Source organism: Cydia strobilella, chromosome 10 (genome assembly GCF_947568885.1).
Source record: "Cydia strobilella chromosome 10, ilCydStro3.1, whole genome shotgun sequence".
Classification (NCBI taxonomy): domain Eukaryota; kingdom Metazoa; phylum Arthropoda; class Insecta; order Lepidoptera; family Tortricidae; genus Cydia; species Cydia strobilella.
In genome coordinates, this window is record NC_086050.1 from 13,017,117 (window position 1) to 13,034,024 (window position 16,908).

The 16,908-nt window shown below is 37.9% G+C and overlaps 1 protein-coding gene across 1 annotated transcript in view; it reads left to right on the plus strand.

Annotated features, from left to right (window-relative positions):
* Positions 1–1,057: 1,057 nt before the first annotated feature.
* Positions 1,058–16,908, plus strand: part of LOC134744628 (early growth response protein 3) — a 66,521-nt gene continuing 50,670 nt past the window's right edge. The window contains exon 1 of the mRNA XM_063678512.1: positions 1,058–1,799. Within this exon, the coding sequence (XP_063534582.1) occupies positions 1,550–1,799 (250 nt within the window). The 5' untranslated portion in view covers positions 1,058–1,549. The remainder of the gene's footprint in view (positions 1,800–16,908) is intronic.

The following is a 16,908-nucleotide window of genomic DNA, read 5'->3' on the forward strand; positions in this document are numbered from 1 at the left end:
AATACAAATAATATATACCTACTTAGATAGGGTAGGAATAAATAAGTTAAATCGATCATCGGTACGCGGGGATACAATTTAGGGAAAATAAGCGCCGCCTACTACTAGGCCCGTGCACTCTGACATTTGGAGCGGATCAACAGGTGGTCGCCATGGCAACGCCGCGACCTTTCCTTGTTCGGGAATATCGCGTATCAGTCACCTCGCCGCTGCCGGGAACGTTTTTTCCCCGGGGAACCCGCACGTCTACCTACATACAAATTGTATGGGATCAATTGTATAATAAACTTGTACGGGGTATTAATATGATATGTACCTCAAACGTAATTAACGTTTTTCGCCCTATTACAATGGAATAAGGTGCAAAACGGCAAGCACATCTTTGACCTTTGTACCCTTGACATTCAGCCATTCATTATTCGAATAATTTACCTAAATCATCTTTGCTTCTCAAAATTAACTAATTGTTTACATACTGAGAAGTATCCTAGTATGTTTAGTCTAGTTATTAAAATAGCTGCTTGAAAGTTGTCACATTTTAATGCTTAGCATTGTTGCTAATTAGATACTTTTATATCAACGGGACAGACGTAATTAGACAATTAGGCTGATTCAAATATTTAATTTTTATTTTCCGTTGTGCTAAATATATCTTATGTAGTAATAGAGAATCGTTACGTAGCTATGACCAGGTGAGTATTTTTAGATGATTTATCCGTTCGCTCTACGTAATGCTGAAAATATTTAGACCAGTGAGCTCGACGTCACGGGCTCGTCTAATTACGGCGTGACCAAAAACAACCGCGCGCCGGCCGCCTAGCGCGCGAATGCGGACTATGATTCATTCTACGGAAAAAAAGTTAATTTAAACTGCTAGTACACTTTGTATGCAACTTTTTCAGTAGTGAAGTTGCCTCGTTGTAGTATGAAGCAGTCGCGTCAGCTACTGGCAGCATGGCGCTACGTCACACGCGCACGATCAGCCGACGCGGCGAGCCTCCGCGCCCACGTGCCGGCACCCACGCGCCGCCGCCGGTGCTCAACCATCACTACACTTGTGCGCCGCGCGCTTTTCGCGCGCCTCCCTTCATCGTCGCGACGCCGCGCCATTTCTGCGCACGTGGGCGACGACGGCTGAGCGAGGGCGCCTGGCCCGCTCGCCATTAACGCAGCCGTCGTGAATGAACGCCGACCTCGACCGGGTGGCTGTCCATTGAACAGGGCTCGCAGCCGACGACCGGCCGGCGCTCCGGGGGCGGCAGCACGCCCTCACCGCGATCACGCCTCAGTCGAGGATGTGGCGTTGACGACGACTCTCTCTCACTGCGAAATCTGTGTTCATTTACCTGTAGATTCTGACTAAGTGATTATCGTGCCGCATATTCGTAGTTTCCTAAATGTTCTGTGATTGCGTCAATTTCATTAGGACGTAGGTAGAGATAATATATTAGTGAAGTGTCGTGCGAGTTGATGCCGGCAAGTGTCGGTGGTGAGTGAGTGCGCGCGAGTGCATGTTGTGTTGTGAGGCAAGCGGGGATGCGCGCGTGCGATGCTCTCGGTGATCGCGATGCGTCGGCCCGAGGACGAGGAGCTGGGGCGCGGCGACGGCGACGAGTTCGTGGACATCTCACAGATGCAGCTGCTGGTGGAGGCGGGCCCGAGCGGGCTGCACTACGGCGGGCCCGCGCCGCCGCTGGCGCAGCCGCAGCCCTACGCGCACCCCCCGCACCCCGCGACCGTCACCTCCACTTCCTCCGTCGATGATCTCTTCGCGATATACTTCACTCCGGCGCAGCATGGTAAGCTAAAACTTCGCGTATTCAAATCTCGCCGCCATGACACCGTCCATGTAAAACCGGTTATAATTTAAGGTTAGGTTAGACTATATCTCTTGAACTATCTACATGTGTGCAAACGGAACTCGTTTGGCGATAGGAACATTTATCACTGTACTAATAATATCGTCGACTTGGCCACACTTACAATGGGAGTTTTGCATACATTTTGCGTTTATTAGTTTTACAGTGGAGCATTTTCAAATGATACCTATATATATATATAGCTCCTTCAAATCGGCTTTTTTTCGGAACGACGAATATAATGACATTATTGAAATTACCAAGTTAAAAATAATAATCTAACGCAGCTAAGAAGTCAATTTTGACAGTTATGAATTGACCCTTATATGTATATATATTATGACACAGGCTATCAGTTAAACGGTAGGTCTTTAAGTAAATATAAGGGTAATATAAGGGTAAATATAAGGGTCAATGCATAACTGTCAAAATTGACTTCTTAACTTACAGCGACTACAGTATTAGAACTTTATAGTATAAGTAGGTGAACTTCTGAGAACTGCCCTCTTTCAGGACTTAAATAATAATCTACAAGATCCAAAACTGACTAAATAAAGGTCGTATGTAGCGATTAAGTTATTCACTTTTTACAATTTTTTCAGTTTATTTAGAGCTATATTTTAGAATTAGTTCCCGATTATAGTTAAAATGTTGCATGTTTACACATGCAAGCTGACCTGGTGATGGAGACCAAAGATGCCATAGCGACTCTTTATAAAACACTGTTTGGGCTCGTAAGTATTGTTTTTAAGAGGCCGGTGTCGGTTTTAGTCGCAAAAATGTAAAATTGATAGATTTAGTCTGTGAAATTGTACACCTTTTGTTACCTAATTGAAATAACAAGTACTGGTTTCTATTAGCACGTCTTCTTATCTTGCCTTTTATCAGATCATTTTTTTGAAAACAGACACAAAATTACTAATGACTTTTTTTCTGATGGACGTTTAGGTAAACGCGCGTAAAGCACTGATTTTGTCGCTCTTATTTGTAAATTTCTTTAAGTTTGCACTGCTAAAAATGGTAAATTTGTATTACACATATTCTGTACTTGAACTTTATAAGATTACATTTTTGTTATATGACTTAGAGTTCGAGGAAATCAAAGTTAAACGAATTCAATTTTCGCCACAAAGGACCTCAAAACAAGTGACAATTTCTCCGAAAATCTACTTATTTTCGATGTAATTTTGATACTTAAACAATCTACAACATTTGCTGAAACTATTCTTATACATTAATTTGTATAATTTACCACCATAATTTTTTGATACATTTTTAAAAACTGCCCCTTCTCTTCATATATTACCAGCGATGCACGCTCGCGACCTCATTATTAAAAGGCAAGATGAGAAGACGTGCTATTAGAAACCAATACTTGTTATTTAGATATTACGTAACAAAACGTGTATAATTTCAACGACTAAATCTATCAATTTTACATTTTTGCTCCAAAATCGACACCGGGCTCTGCTGAGCTGTCGTGGGTTCAGCCAGCAGAGTTTTTGAAAGATCGTAGCGCTTTTTTATGTCACGGCTACACGGTTGCCAAAGAATATAAATAGGCATCTTGAGGCTGTTCTCTAGTAACTTCATCGATTCGAAACCTGAAAAAATTTCGTTCGATTGAAAAAATCACGAGCATAGGTCTAAATCGCACCATTAAAAATGTATAACAATTTTCGCACAAAAGCTATTAACTTGAAAATTCCTTCTAAAAATGCGTAATGTTGTTTTTAATCTCGAACTTATCGATTACTTTTTTTGTTGTTTATTTATAAAACTAAAAATAACGTACGCACGGCCGTCCGCTCAGTGCTCAGCGAACTGCGTTGGGAGAAGACCTGCTGAACTCACTGCACCTTAAGACGAAAGTGGAAAACTTGTGCGAAATCGCCTTTTCATACAAACGTAGTCCAAATTATTCTCTCTGGATATTAACATTATTGTGCCCACTATTGTGTACTATGCCTCTACTTTTGTTTTTTTTTTCGAATTTTTTATTATTATAAGAGATAGGAGTATTTAAATATTTGTATGAAATCTGTTGTACGCTCCTATTTTTTACAGTACTCGAAAAATCGAAAAAAGTCAAACGTAGGGTCAAGCTATGGTTATTATACATCAAATTATATAAAAATATTTTCCATTATGTCAATATCCAGATAGAAAAATGGGGACTACGTTTGTATGGAGAAGCGGCCGGCCCCTTTCCTCTTAAATCAACTTTAGAAAACTTTACCCGACTCATAACAACAAAACAAAGTCAAAACTGTTTTGATTTCAGACTTTCATTCTTATTAAATACACAAAAAAACTCGATAATAAAGATTATGTGAGGCTAGGTATATAGTTACGTTTTTCCTTATTAAATAAATTAACACAATCGAGACAGAACAAAGGTTGAAATCTCGAGAACATTCGTGAACAGTAATGTATTATAGAGACTTCTTTTTATTTCACGTTTGGGAACCTTCGATGAATTGTCTCCACCTTGAAAAATATTCTATTTTGGAAAAATTCGTCTTTTACTCTAAATCTACGCACTATGAAAATATGGTCTAGGTAGGTACCAACTCTAAGATTACCCAACCCCAGGATAGGGGATATTCAGGATTTGAATTTACTATATTTAACCGCGTTATGGATCCTGGCCCGACCACGGCATGGTAATAAGATTTAATAATTGCACAAAGTCATCATTTTCAGGTGCTATTTAGTGCCACCATCGCATGAATTTGTGCCGCTTAGTTTTAAGGCTGTTTTAGTCGGGCGGGTATACCGGGATGCTGGCCAGACCACACCACTCAACAAGATTACATGCTATTATTGCACATGTTCATTATACTTTATGTTCTATTTATTACGTACACAGATTATGTAGATTTAGAATAAAAAGCGAATTTTCATTCCAGAATGGACGCTGGCGAGAAGAAGTTACTTCAAAGTTAACAAATAGTATAAAATAAAAATGGGATCTCTTTATATTAATTTTTTGAGAGGGGGGTAAAGCCAGGAACTTAGAAAGGAACAAAAGATGTGGCGCACCGCACGAAACTTGCACCGGAAGATTTAGCGATTAAACAGAACAAAAACGTCATCAAGGAAAAATAAATGTAAGAAAAGAATCGATAGGTGTCTCGATCGAGATCTCGATCTGAGAGAACGAAATATGCATGCAAATTGCATTCGTGTAATGAAATAATTCGCATCAGCGTTCCGCATAATGTTATCTGAACCGGACGGCGCTAATCGGCGTCAGCGCAGCCTTATCAACTTAGACACATTATTATCGCATTGTTTACAGCTCTAAAGCTCCCCCCTTATACCAACAGCAGAATATGCAATATGAATATGTGCCCACTTATAGCACAGAATAAGAGGCCAATTCTAACTTACATTCTGACGTAAAAATTAAAAACTTTTTTCGGCAGATTTTGGCCAGAAACATAATTTAACTCGAGGAAGTGACGAGTAGCTACTGAACTTTAAATACCTTTAATATCGTTTCCTACCTACAAAAAAAATTTATATCTAAATGATGTCAGTGCAGTGCGTCTCGGTCGTGCCATTACGGTACGGTAAAGGTAAAGTCTGTATACAGGATACATGCATTAGGGTATTTAGAACCAGTATACAAAGTATCATAACAACCGGTGTAGCGGTTAAAAAGAAATTAACAAATTACGATTTTTACTTTGGAGCAGCCTGTGTTAGTAGTAGCTCCTGAGGTAATAAATAGTATGAAACCTTCTTCGACCTTTTTGATTACCTTTTTTATTTATGACACTACTAAGATTCTGACTATTGACAAATGTCATCATTGCCACACATTTTCGAACAAATTGTCAAAAGCACTGCCAATGAATACAGCATGTTTCTTTTTGTTGTCGATTATTGGAAATAACTTTTGTTTGAAATTTTTTTTTTTTATCTTTTGTTCTAATCAAAAAAAATATGAACGTTACAGCAATAGCATTCCTGAGAAGTAACCCTACGTGGGATTTCAGGGTTTATCCAATGGCTAAGGACACCCTGTATAAGAAGAGACAAGTAGGCATTTCAGAGGTAAAATAAACTTAACGTTATACAATCCACATACAATTCATAAATACTTTATATTAAACCTATGCCAAATCGTTTCGAGATTTTAAAGTAAACTAATTAAATAATAAATGTCCGGACAGCAGCGAACCCAAATTAAAACTGGACTAAGAATCAGTAAACAAAACGAAAGTTGATAAAGGCCATAAGGAACGGTCATAAATTGACGTCATCTCAGTGCTCTGTACTAAATAATAGTTATTTGTTATACAAGGGTGCAAAGTTGTATTTTACCCGCGAGTGTGGAATTGAAACACGAGCGAGCGAAAGGATTCTATAGTTGATGATTCTAAAATAAAATCCTGAGCGTAGAGAGTGTTTCAACACATAAGAAGTAAAATACATTTGTGTAACACAAAACGTTCACCTCACTATAGCGAGAAAAGTGCAACATGCAAAAAAACAGCTCATAAAAAATAAGTTTATTTGTACACATTATAATCGTCATCAATATAGTATAACATAATGTAAAATTTTGAAACGACGACGACGACGATTTTGACGGACGATGCGTTTTGAAATTGCATCGACTCAACTTGTGCGTTCAGAATTATAGTTTGTCACAGGACTGTCTCATTTCAAACATAGACAGAGAAAATCATACTATCTTTGTCTTACACTAGTACTAGCACCTAAAATAAAGGATGAGTATAGTTTTTTTTTCCTTCTTATTTACTGTCAATTTGGTTTGACCAACTATATATTTAACATCATAAGAAAAAACAAATGTTTCTTATGGAATTTTAAGGTTTATTACTTAAAATCATTAAACAAAGTTAAATTTGGTATTTTTTATTAAATTCTATTAAGAATAATTAATATCGAACGAACCATTATTATGAGCGTTTTACGTTTTGTTATCCGTCAAAAGCTACTTAAACTTGAACACGCTCCAAGGTCAAATTGCTTTCCCCACTAGTGGATAAAATGCATTTTTACCCGCTTGTTTTAAAGGGTTAAAGACGGCTTTCAGAGCTAGATGAGGGGGAAAAATTAGCCGAACTCATTGAGTATTTCGAAAAATATCTGAACTTAAGTATTTGTTCCCGAATCATGGGTATTATGTAGGTATGTATTTTAGTATTTATACATTATATGTCTTTGTCTAAGTACCTACAACACAAGCTTTGAGCTTGCCGTGGGACTTAGCTAAGTCAATTTGTGTAATAATGTCCTATAATATTTATTTAAGTACGACTAGGTACGATTGAAACAGCTCGTATATTTACGAAACTATCTCCAGGAGAGTGAGCTTTTCAAGGAGAAAGAGAACCGGTGCGTAGCAGTAAACAAGATTCTCAGCGATGCTGCGCCCTCCGCGTGGAAATACGTGTGCAGATGTGTGGATACATTGTATTTTTTGCATTGATTTATTTCCAAATATCTTAATTATTAATAATTTATTATAACATATAAATATAATTCACATTTTATAACGGAGATTTATCAATTACTAATTTTGGTGTAGGGTCAAGGCGGGAACAGTGGCTCAGTCGCCCAAATATCGCTATACACTGTAGCACCCTTACGTGTTAGGATAGCCATTGCTCGTCCATTTGAATTTGTGTGAATTACTGAATGTTTCTTCTGTATTTGAACAACGGTTTTAAACTGGTTTTTTTTTGTTCTGGTTTGAACTGCCATCAGTCGGTAACGACTATAATCAGTGTTTCTGTATTAAATATATTTTTTGGGTTTTGGAGACCATCGTCCCACTGCTTTCGTTTTGCACGATGTGCTTCCTTTTGAGTCTTTGTACTGTTTCAGTCTTGTCCAGTAATTTTGAAGCCAGTGAATTGGGATCCCTTGCCAGGCGCTCAATATAATTCTTAGTGATTTTTCTGATCTCTTCCTTTACGGTGGTCATGTTGAGATAGTCGTGCACTTCATCGTTTCGAGTGAACCAGGGAGCGTTGGCAATCACACGAAGGATGGCGGTCTGAGCTCTTTGAAGGCACATTATGTTACTGTCGCTAGCAGTTGCCCATAGCTGGATCCCATAGGTCCAAGTGGGTTTAATGATTTCGTTGTATAGGAGTAGTTTATTGTCCACTGAGAGGGTTGAGTTGCGTCCCATTAGCCAATGACTGGTTTTATGAATAAAAAATGATTATGATTATTATCAGGGAAGCAAATAGCCTCTTTCATGTTGGAATTTGGAATTAGGTTGAGTGAGCCACTGTACCCGGCAATTTTTTTCCGAGTCACTGTTCCCTCCTTGATCCTAGGCTGTTTTGTTTCTAACGTGTGGTTCCTTTTTATTGGCAAACCAAGGGTTGGGTACGTACGGTTGTAACAGAAATACCTAATTTAATAATAAATTGTTGTCTGCTAACGTGAAACAAATCATCACATCAAGCGGTGCACACTGACAATTTGGTGGATTTGACTATAGAACTTAAAGTGATATAAAGACAACAAAATACATCAAAATTTATTGTCGCCTTTAGATGATTTGATCAAAATTAGTTTAGAGACTATTCTAAACATTCAGCTAAGTGAGCCTTCCTGGTCTCAAGCGTCCCTCCCTATTCGGTTTGGAGGTTTAGGAATTCGCAAAATTTCCAGTGTGGCTTCCCCAGCCTTTTTGGCGTCCACTCATAGCACGTCTGGTCTCATAGGAAATATTTTAAGGGCTTTGCCCACAAACTGTGAGATTGCGGGCTTTGAGGACGCCAAAAATGCTTTTAAAATTGCTTGCCCGGGAAAACAATTTCCAGACAACCCAAATTCACAAAGGAGTTGGGATAATGTTTACTGTGATTTAACTTACAATATTCTCCTAAACAACTGTACAGGTCCAGACCGCGCGAGGCTTTTGGCGGTCGGAGCCCGGGAAGCGGGTTACTGGCTACATGCCCATCCTTCGCCTAATACTGGTACTTTCTTGGATCCGGCCTCCCTTAGACTGGCGACTGGTTTGCGACTCGGGGTTTCGGTGTGTACGCCACACATATGCTCTTGTGGCACGGACGTGGACCGACTGGGACACCATGGATTATCTTGTCAAAAAAGTGCCGGCCGTTTTTCAAGACATGCGTCGCTTAATGACATAATCCGTCGGTCTCTTGCCACCATCAATGTACCCGCTCTTCTTGAGCCGACTGGCATTATCAGAGATGATGGCAAGAGGCCCGATGGGATGTCCTTGGTTCCTTGGAGCTTGGGACGGATGTTGGTGTGGGATGCTACCTGCGTAGACACACTGGCACCGTCCCACCTCCAACGGACTAATGTAAAAGCGGGCGGAGCGGCGGAAAGCGCCGAAATTTTAAAACGTAATAAATATAAGAGCCTCGGTAGAGAGTATCATTTCGTTCCATTTGGAGTTGAAACTCTAGGTCCATGGGGTCCCAGCGCGCATAAGTTGTTTGCAGAAATCGCGAAGCGTCTGGTTGACGTAACTGGTGACCGAAGAGCTGGCGGCTTTCTCGCACAACGTATCAGCATTGCGATACAGCGGGGAAATGCCGCCAGCATCCTTGGTACAATGCCTCAAGGGCCTATTTTAGATTTAAGCTAGTTATTAATTTCGTTTACGTAGTACCACTGTATATATCTTGTATGTAAATAAATGTATCCAACTATAAGACAACATCAACATCGACTCTAAACATCGATGTTTTAATTTAAATAATATATCCGATTTATTTAAATGAGATAATAAATAAATAAAAACGTTGTTCGTCAGACATTGTAATGCAAGTAAGGTTTAATTTAATTGTCAGGCCGTAACAAATGTAATGTGTCCTACCCGCGGGCTCGGTGGAGCGATGAGCCTGCCATTGTTTCGGAAGGAGCCAAATTGTCGCACCAAGGCACTACGTTCCCATAACGGCGGCGGCGGTGCCAGCATTTAACTCAGATAAACTAGAATAAGTCCTTGTCTCTGGCTGACGTTGCATAAAAGAAGGCAACATTACTATTGAAAGTGATGCAATGATGCTATACGCGTCGTATGGTAGCGTATCAAACGGAGGCCAAGGCTTATAAGCTTTTGATATTTACCAGTTTCTGTTCGGTACATAGTACATCCAGGGACCGGCCCGCTATCCCTTATCGGGGTTTTATAAGGGTATTGCATAAGGCTTAACTCACCATACCCTTTGCCAGACGAAACCCTTTGTTTTGGTTTTAAAAACCCTTATATAAAGCTACCACATTTGAGTAATCGGTAGCCCAAATACCCTTACAAAACCCTTATCATCCGCTCACCAACACCTTGCATATTGCTTATAAGGGTTAGCCTTATAAAGGGCTTCCCTTTTAACATATAAGCGTGCTAATTTAAGTCGTCTACCTTGTTCATAAAGCACACATTACTTCGAATCCGAGCGACCGTCGGCGGCAACGGCGGCGTTCTTTGACTAGGCACGTATTTTTTTTCCTTTTCATACACTACCGTAGATATATACTAATCCTGTCTCTTTCACGCAAAGGGAAACCTTTATAAAAAGCGCTTAAAGATAAGGGTAACCCTTATTAAGAGCTAGCCTTATTTTTGGTTAGCTTTTCGGTAAGGGTTAGTCAAAGGTAAGGGTATGAATGGGTTTGCAGTTCAAAAGGGAAAGTCTTTCAATGTGTTAGTCGTGTTTAAGTGTCGCCCATTGAAAAGGTTTTATCGCGGAAAGGGTTGTCCAGTCCCTGGTACATACCTAGCTACATACATCTGCAAAGAAATTCTACCTAGGGTAAGGTGGGGTAAATATAAGACACGAGTAAAAATAAGACTAAGTTTCTAACACTCAGAAACTTATTCTACTTCATTCCTATTAATCCAATTCCATTTAAAAAGATGCCTTGTGTGTAGACTTCTTTTTAAATGAAATAGGAATGAAATAAAGACTGTACACAATGAAACCCGGGCCCTACCACGCCTGATGTGGTAAATCTATTAAATGAATGTACATTTTCAAGCAGTGCTTTTCTCTTAATAATTTGTGGTTATCAAACAACATAATAAAATTAGAAACATAATATAAAGTTAGGTTGTCTCTGACTTGGAGCATTATATATTCCACAGTACCAATTTTTTTTGTCCACGGTCTTCTGACAGTCTTTACCAAATTTTTCAGTTAAAGATATTTTATTATTTTTAATTATACAAACCGAATTATACCTTATTAATTTTTTTTTTTTCACAATACCTAACATTTCTCTGATTGTGTTCAGATTGAGATAGTTCTGATCTAAAGTGTTTTAACTTTGGTGAATTTGACTTTTTAACAAAAAAATGCCTCCCATATAAAAACAACTTTCGGTGCTTGGAGTAGAAAGTTTTCCTGGCTACCTCAAATAGAAAAGAGTTTCAAAAAGTATGTTTTTGGTAAGATGACATTCTAATGAGCATACTCGTAAAACAGCTTATGAACGTATAAATACAATTGTGGCATTGTAGTACGAAGCGAGTGAAGAATAGCAATAAACGCTGGACAAAAAATTAAGGTATGATGGAATATATTTGGCAAAAACTCACAGAAGCCCATACATTGTAATATGATTGTATTTTTATTATAAATAACAATAATTACAGATTATTAAAAATGGTTCGCTAAAGGTCGATAAAGCGGTTCTTGAGATAATCCACACTGCATGTTTTGCACTACCTGGCCACGTGGCCACTCGTAAACATTTGCCCGCGGGCGTAGGAGGGGGAGCCACACACTACACTGGACTGTAGGTTGCACTTTCGGTTTCGCCTGCCCGAATTGTACAGAATCTCATAGGGAAAACACTTGTGTATATTCCAAAAAAAGCACTAGGTCGATGGTAAGAACGATTTGTGCTCTGGATATACTAGATTACGGTCAAAGGGTAGGTGTTAAAATCACACACTATTTATAGGGAATTAGGGCTCCTATAAGGTTTAGTCTAAATAACTGATTGTTTGTATATATTTCACTTTTAAAGACTTCAAATTGTTGTCTAAATCTCCCAATCTTTTAATGTATCTGTTTTTATAAAGTATTTATAAAATCTTATTATATTTTTAGCAATTAAATTTCTGGTTTTCTGGACTAGAGACGAGATAATGGGTATTTCATTCGGGTTTCCAAGGTATTTACAAAATAAATTCTTAAATATCAAGCTGGATTTATGAACACAGACTATACTGAGATAGAATAATTGAAGAATGGTTTTTTTAGGGAACCTGTATTAGGCAAGACCATGTCTAAAGGGTACTTTAAGTTGAATGACACTTGTCTTGATATTCTTAGTCTTATAAAAATTGGTAACAAATAAACTTAGTACTTCGTTTGTATATCAAAAGACTAGAAATACAGTCTATACTTTCAGTTCTGGGAAATGCAAGTAGGATTAGTATCCCTAGTTTTTGAACATAAAATAGAATTTGATTGGCTGATGATACTTGGCGCTTCTTTCATCAGATCATCTAAGAATGCTTAGGTGGCGAAGCGTTGGTCACAGCCCGTCCGGCTAAAGAGGCAGGTTAGGTGTTCCGATTGCTATTGCTGATCGGAGTAAGAGCTTTCAGACCTGCATCAAGCATACGAAGTAGCACATGTGAACAGATCACACTTCGTTTAGTATGTGATAGTTAATTATATTTAATCTTAAAATACTAGGGTGTAAATGCGCTTATCCCTGGAGTGCTGCTTCTATGTTATCCCGAAAGCTTAATAGGTGTAGCAGGATTTTACCAAAAAATATTTTATTATTCTTAGTAATAACATTTATACCACACCATAAAACTAGTTGAATTCACTATTTCTGTAATTTAATAAAATATTCTTCATTTTTTTTGCAACGTATTAAATTATTTTAGTACTATAAATATTTGTTCCTTAAAATCTAGGTATTATTCAAATAAATCCAGAGTCCAAAGTATAGCTGATACTTATTAAAGAATTTGGAGCACCGCGGTGCACTTCGAGGGGTCCTACTCTTAACTAGACGATCACATGGCAAATTTAAGGGGGTAAATTTAAAGGGTCGGGGGAGGGGTTAGATTATATTAATTTTTCAAATTAAATTGAGGGGAGTTACACCAACTAGGGAACAAATCAAATTATTTTATGAAATATTTACGCCACCGACTTACACCACTTAGTGTGGGAATTACTCCGTTTACGAATTATTTACGAAAAACTATAAAAAGGCACGTTTAAACGTCAAAAGCTCGGTAAGCGATCGGAACAACATCCAAGGTCTCATGGTACTCGTATGGCAATCGCCCAATTCCCTGTTTAGGGTCGGTGATTTTGAATACTGCCAATTAATGTAAATATAGTTATTTGTTATACAAGGGTGCAAAGTTGTATTTTACCCGCGAGTGTTTTAACACACGAGAAGTAAAATACATTTGCACCCGTGTGTAACACAAAACTTTTCCCCTCACTATAGTGAGGAAAGTGCAACATCCACAGGCGTTAGATCATCTTCATCAACTGGAATCACTCATTTTTTACGATATTATAACATAAAACTCTCGAAATTCTGTACATACTTTTACGTGAGAAGTTTTAAAGTAAATTTTTTGTTGTCAATGTTGACATTTCTGACGTATGAAATGTCAATTATGCATTTTGAAATTGCATCGACTTAACTTGTGCGTTCAGAATTATATTTAAAATAATTATTAAAAAACAAACGTTTATTATGGAATTTTAAGGTTTATGACTTAAAATCATTAAATAAAGCTAAATCTGGTATTTTTTATTAGATTCTCAAACCATTTATTTAATGATAATTAATATCGAACGAACCATTATTATGAGCGTTTTACGTTTTGTTATCTGTCAACCTACATAAACACGCTCCATCCAAGGTCAAATTACTTTCCCCACTAGTGGATAAAATGCGTTTTTCCCCGCTTGTTTTAAAGGATAAAAGACGGCTTCCCGAGCTAGTAAGGGGAAAAAGTATTTTCTTACCTTGTTCCTGTCAAGGTTCTTGCAGCTTTGGACTGTATTCACAGCAAACTGGAGCTAAAACACAGATTAAATAATTTTAACAGGTATACCAACAGTAATTTCCACTCTTAGGCTAATGCGTCATCAGATCATCAGTTACAAATCGAAATCTAGTAGAGAATAGTTTTTCCCCGTATATAGAAAAATTTCGCAGTGTAAAGAGACTATATAATGTTTTTTTCATTCATTATATATCCTTTCCTCAACCACTGAAAATTAGCGGCATGTAGTTATATATAGTAACAAACTTACCCCTGTTACCGTTTTCGATGGAAACATAAGTTGCCAAATTGATAATGTAGTTATATACCTCAGGTGCAACTTTTGAAGCACCCATAGCCCATAATTAATAATCTATACATTCTAAACATTTATGAAAAATTTGGTCCAAATGCATTTTAGCAACCTTTAGATATCCCATCTTTAATTTTGTTATATGCAAAATTTCCAAAGTAAATCAGCTGTGATAGGTTGACAGTGGTTATTTAAGTAAAATCTGAATATAAAAGGAGAGTGCAAATTGTAAACGTATAGCATATTCAATACTATATTATAAAATTTAACGACAATAGACATGCAAAAAAAATATTGCGTTACTTTTCAACATAATAATAGGCAGTCAGTATTTTTTTCTTGTTGGTTACGTGAGCTACGTTGAGATCGTTAAACGAAATAGGCGTTTAATACTTCTTTCTAAAAACTTCCGAATGTTAACTCTTCCCACTCAACATAGACATAAATCAGGAGCCCGATTTTGATATTATTTCTTGTTATGAATCTGTTACGGATTTGACCTGTCAACTGTCAAAAGTTACATTTCTGGACCAATAATGTCACTGATACAATGGCAAATACTGTTTAAATTCCGGTATCGATCTTTGCGTTTTCAAATATTATAGAAAACTTATCCCGAATGTAACGAAGGTCATTAAACATTACATCAAATACAATATTAATACTTTATGTTGACTACAAGAATGATAAGGTATATATTGATTGACAAGGCCACAAAAGCAAACTGAAATCATAACCATATTTTACCCGTTATCAGGTAAAATAAAAATAAAAACTTGGGCCAGGCTTAAGAACAAAAGAGGCATCGTTATAAATACTTCTGAAGTACAGAAATAAATGTCTACCTGATACTTCTATCGATATTCGTGTGGTTCCATTAGAAGCAGAATAATTAATAGATAGGGGCACCTTCCGTATTCAGGTATAAATAACTATATGACCTTTGAACTTTCTTAGCTATTTCTATAAGTAGACATAATTATAGACTTACAAACTGAAATAGATATCATACACTAAATAAAAAGTGACCAAGTCCACCGGTGGCCGAGGCGGGAATCGAAAAATAACAAAACAAATAAAAAAAAAACATAAAATAATTTGATTTGTTCCCTAGTTGTATATAGACTTACAGTTTATCATTAAGAGTAAATAATATGTAGTATACATTACTACAGAGGCCGGAAAAGAAAGGCTTACCGGCTCAATAGGTATAACTCTACCTAATGGTAATGTTATACTCGTATACCTATAGACCGGACCGGATAGGGATAGGGATATGAGGCTGGCAATGGCAAGCCCTTTTCACGCCGAAGCATGTATCGAGCTTTTCTCAAAAATGCAATGAAATAAAGAAAAACAAAGGAAAATCGAATTATACAATGACAAGAAAAAAAACAATTGTAAGGTCTCTGTTTTTGCCATTTTGAAGTGGCTGTTAATTGTAAAATACGTCCCTATCTTTGCCAGATCCGATTACCTTATCTTACAATAACTTCACTTGTACCGTTGCTTGGCATGGTTAGACAAATTAGTGATAATATCTGACATCGGCATTGTAACATTATAAAAGGCATATTTGTGGTACAGTCAACGCACACAGCGCCAAGATCTAAAACAAATGCCGTAGATATCTGTTCATCTTAGCCAAGACGTGGCGCCTCTGATGTCGATTTGTCAAAAAGCTTCTGGTTAACCGCTGATACTGTCACAAAGGTGGGCATCCCACGCCTCGGAACCACAGAAAAGGCGGCCTGTCAGAGGTGCCCACATGCCGGGCCATTACACCTTTAAGTGACTCTCGTGAAAGACGGAAGTGTATTTAGCTTTCTGTATGTATATGCTCTTTTAAGTAGGTTTGTTACTTCTGGACGTTACTAGATGCTTGATAGGCGCTCTCTTTGAGTGGCCCGCGGTTACCACCGGGGCCACGCACGTGCCTTTGTGGCGGGGCATGCCGCCTCGCGTCACCGCACATAAATTGACAATCTAGCCTTCGCCAGACGAATACCAGCAAGTTCCCGCGCTACCGAATGTATGAAATCATACGTACGATCTCGTGAATTGCAAAACACTTCCGAAACAACTTAAGAGAGTTGCTTGGAGCTTTTTTATGACCTCTACATTGTTTGGCATGAGATTTAGGTAAATTCAACTGTCAGCACAACGAATCCCTGTGTCAATAACTGCACGGTGCATACAGTACTAAGCGCCCAAAATCCAAGGTTTCTGCTTCCAAACACGTAAACTGTACGCTTATTTTTAACTGTTCCAACATAAAGACTAAGCTTAGTATATGTGTGTTGTAATGTACCTAGTACGAGTTAACTCTTAGTAAGTATTGTGTATGTAAATATATTACCTACCTACCAGGAAATAACGCGAAAATGCTAAAGAAAATTATATTATCACGTTTATCACCTTAAAACACAGTTAAATATTTCATTTAAATTAAACGCAATTAAATTCAATTCCTTTAGAAATTCTAACAATTGAACCCTTAACTTTTCCTTAATTATGGTTCCACGCTTTGATAATCAATTAATTTTACGGAAATTTCCACTGTTACGTAGAGCGCCTAGAGAAAATGATGTTCTTAACTTTTCAAAAGATTAAGGACCACTTGCACCATCCCACTAACCGGTTAAACCTGCGAGTTACCATGGTGACCAGTACAATTTGACACTGGGTGTACGGGTTAACCCCGGGTTAGTGGGATCGTG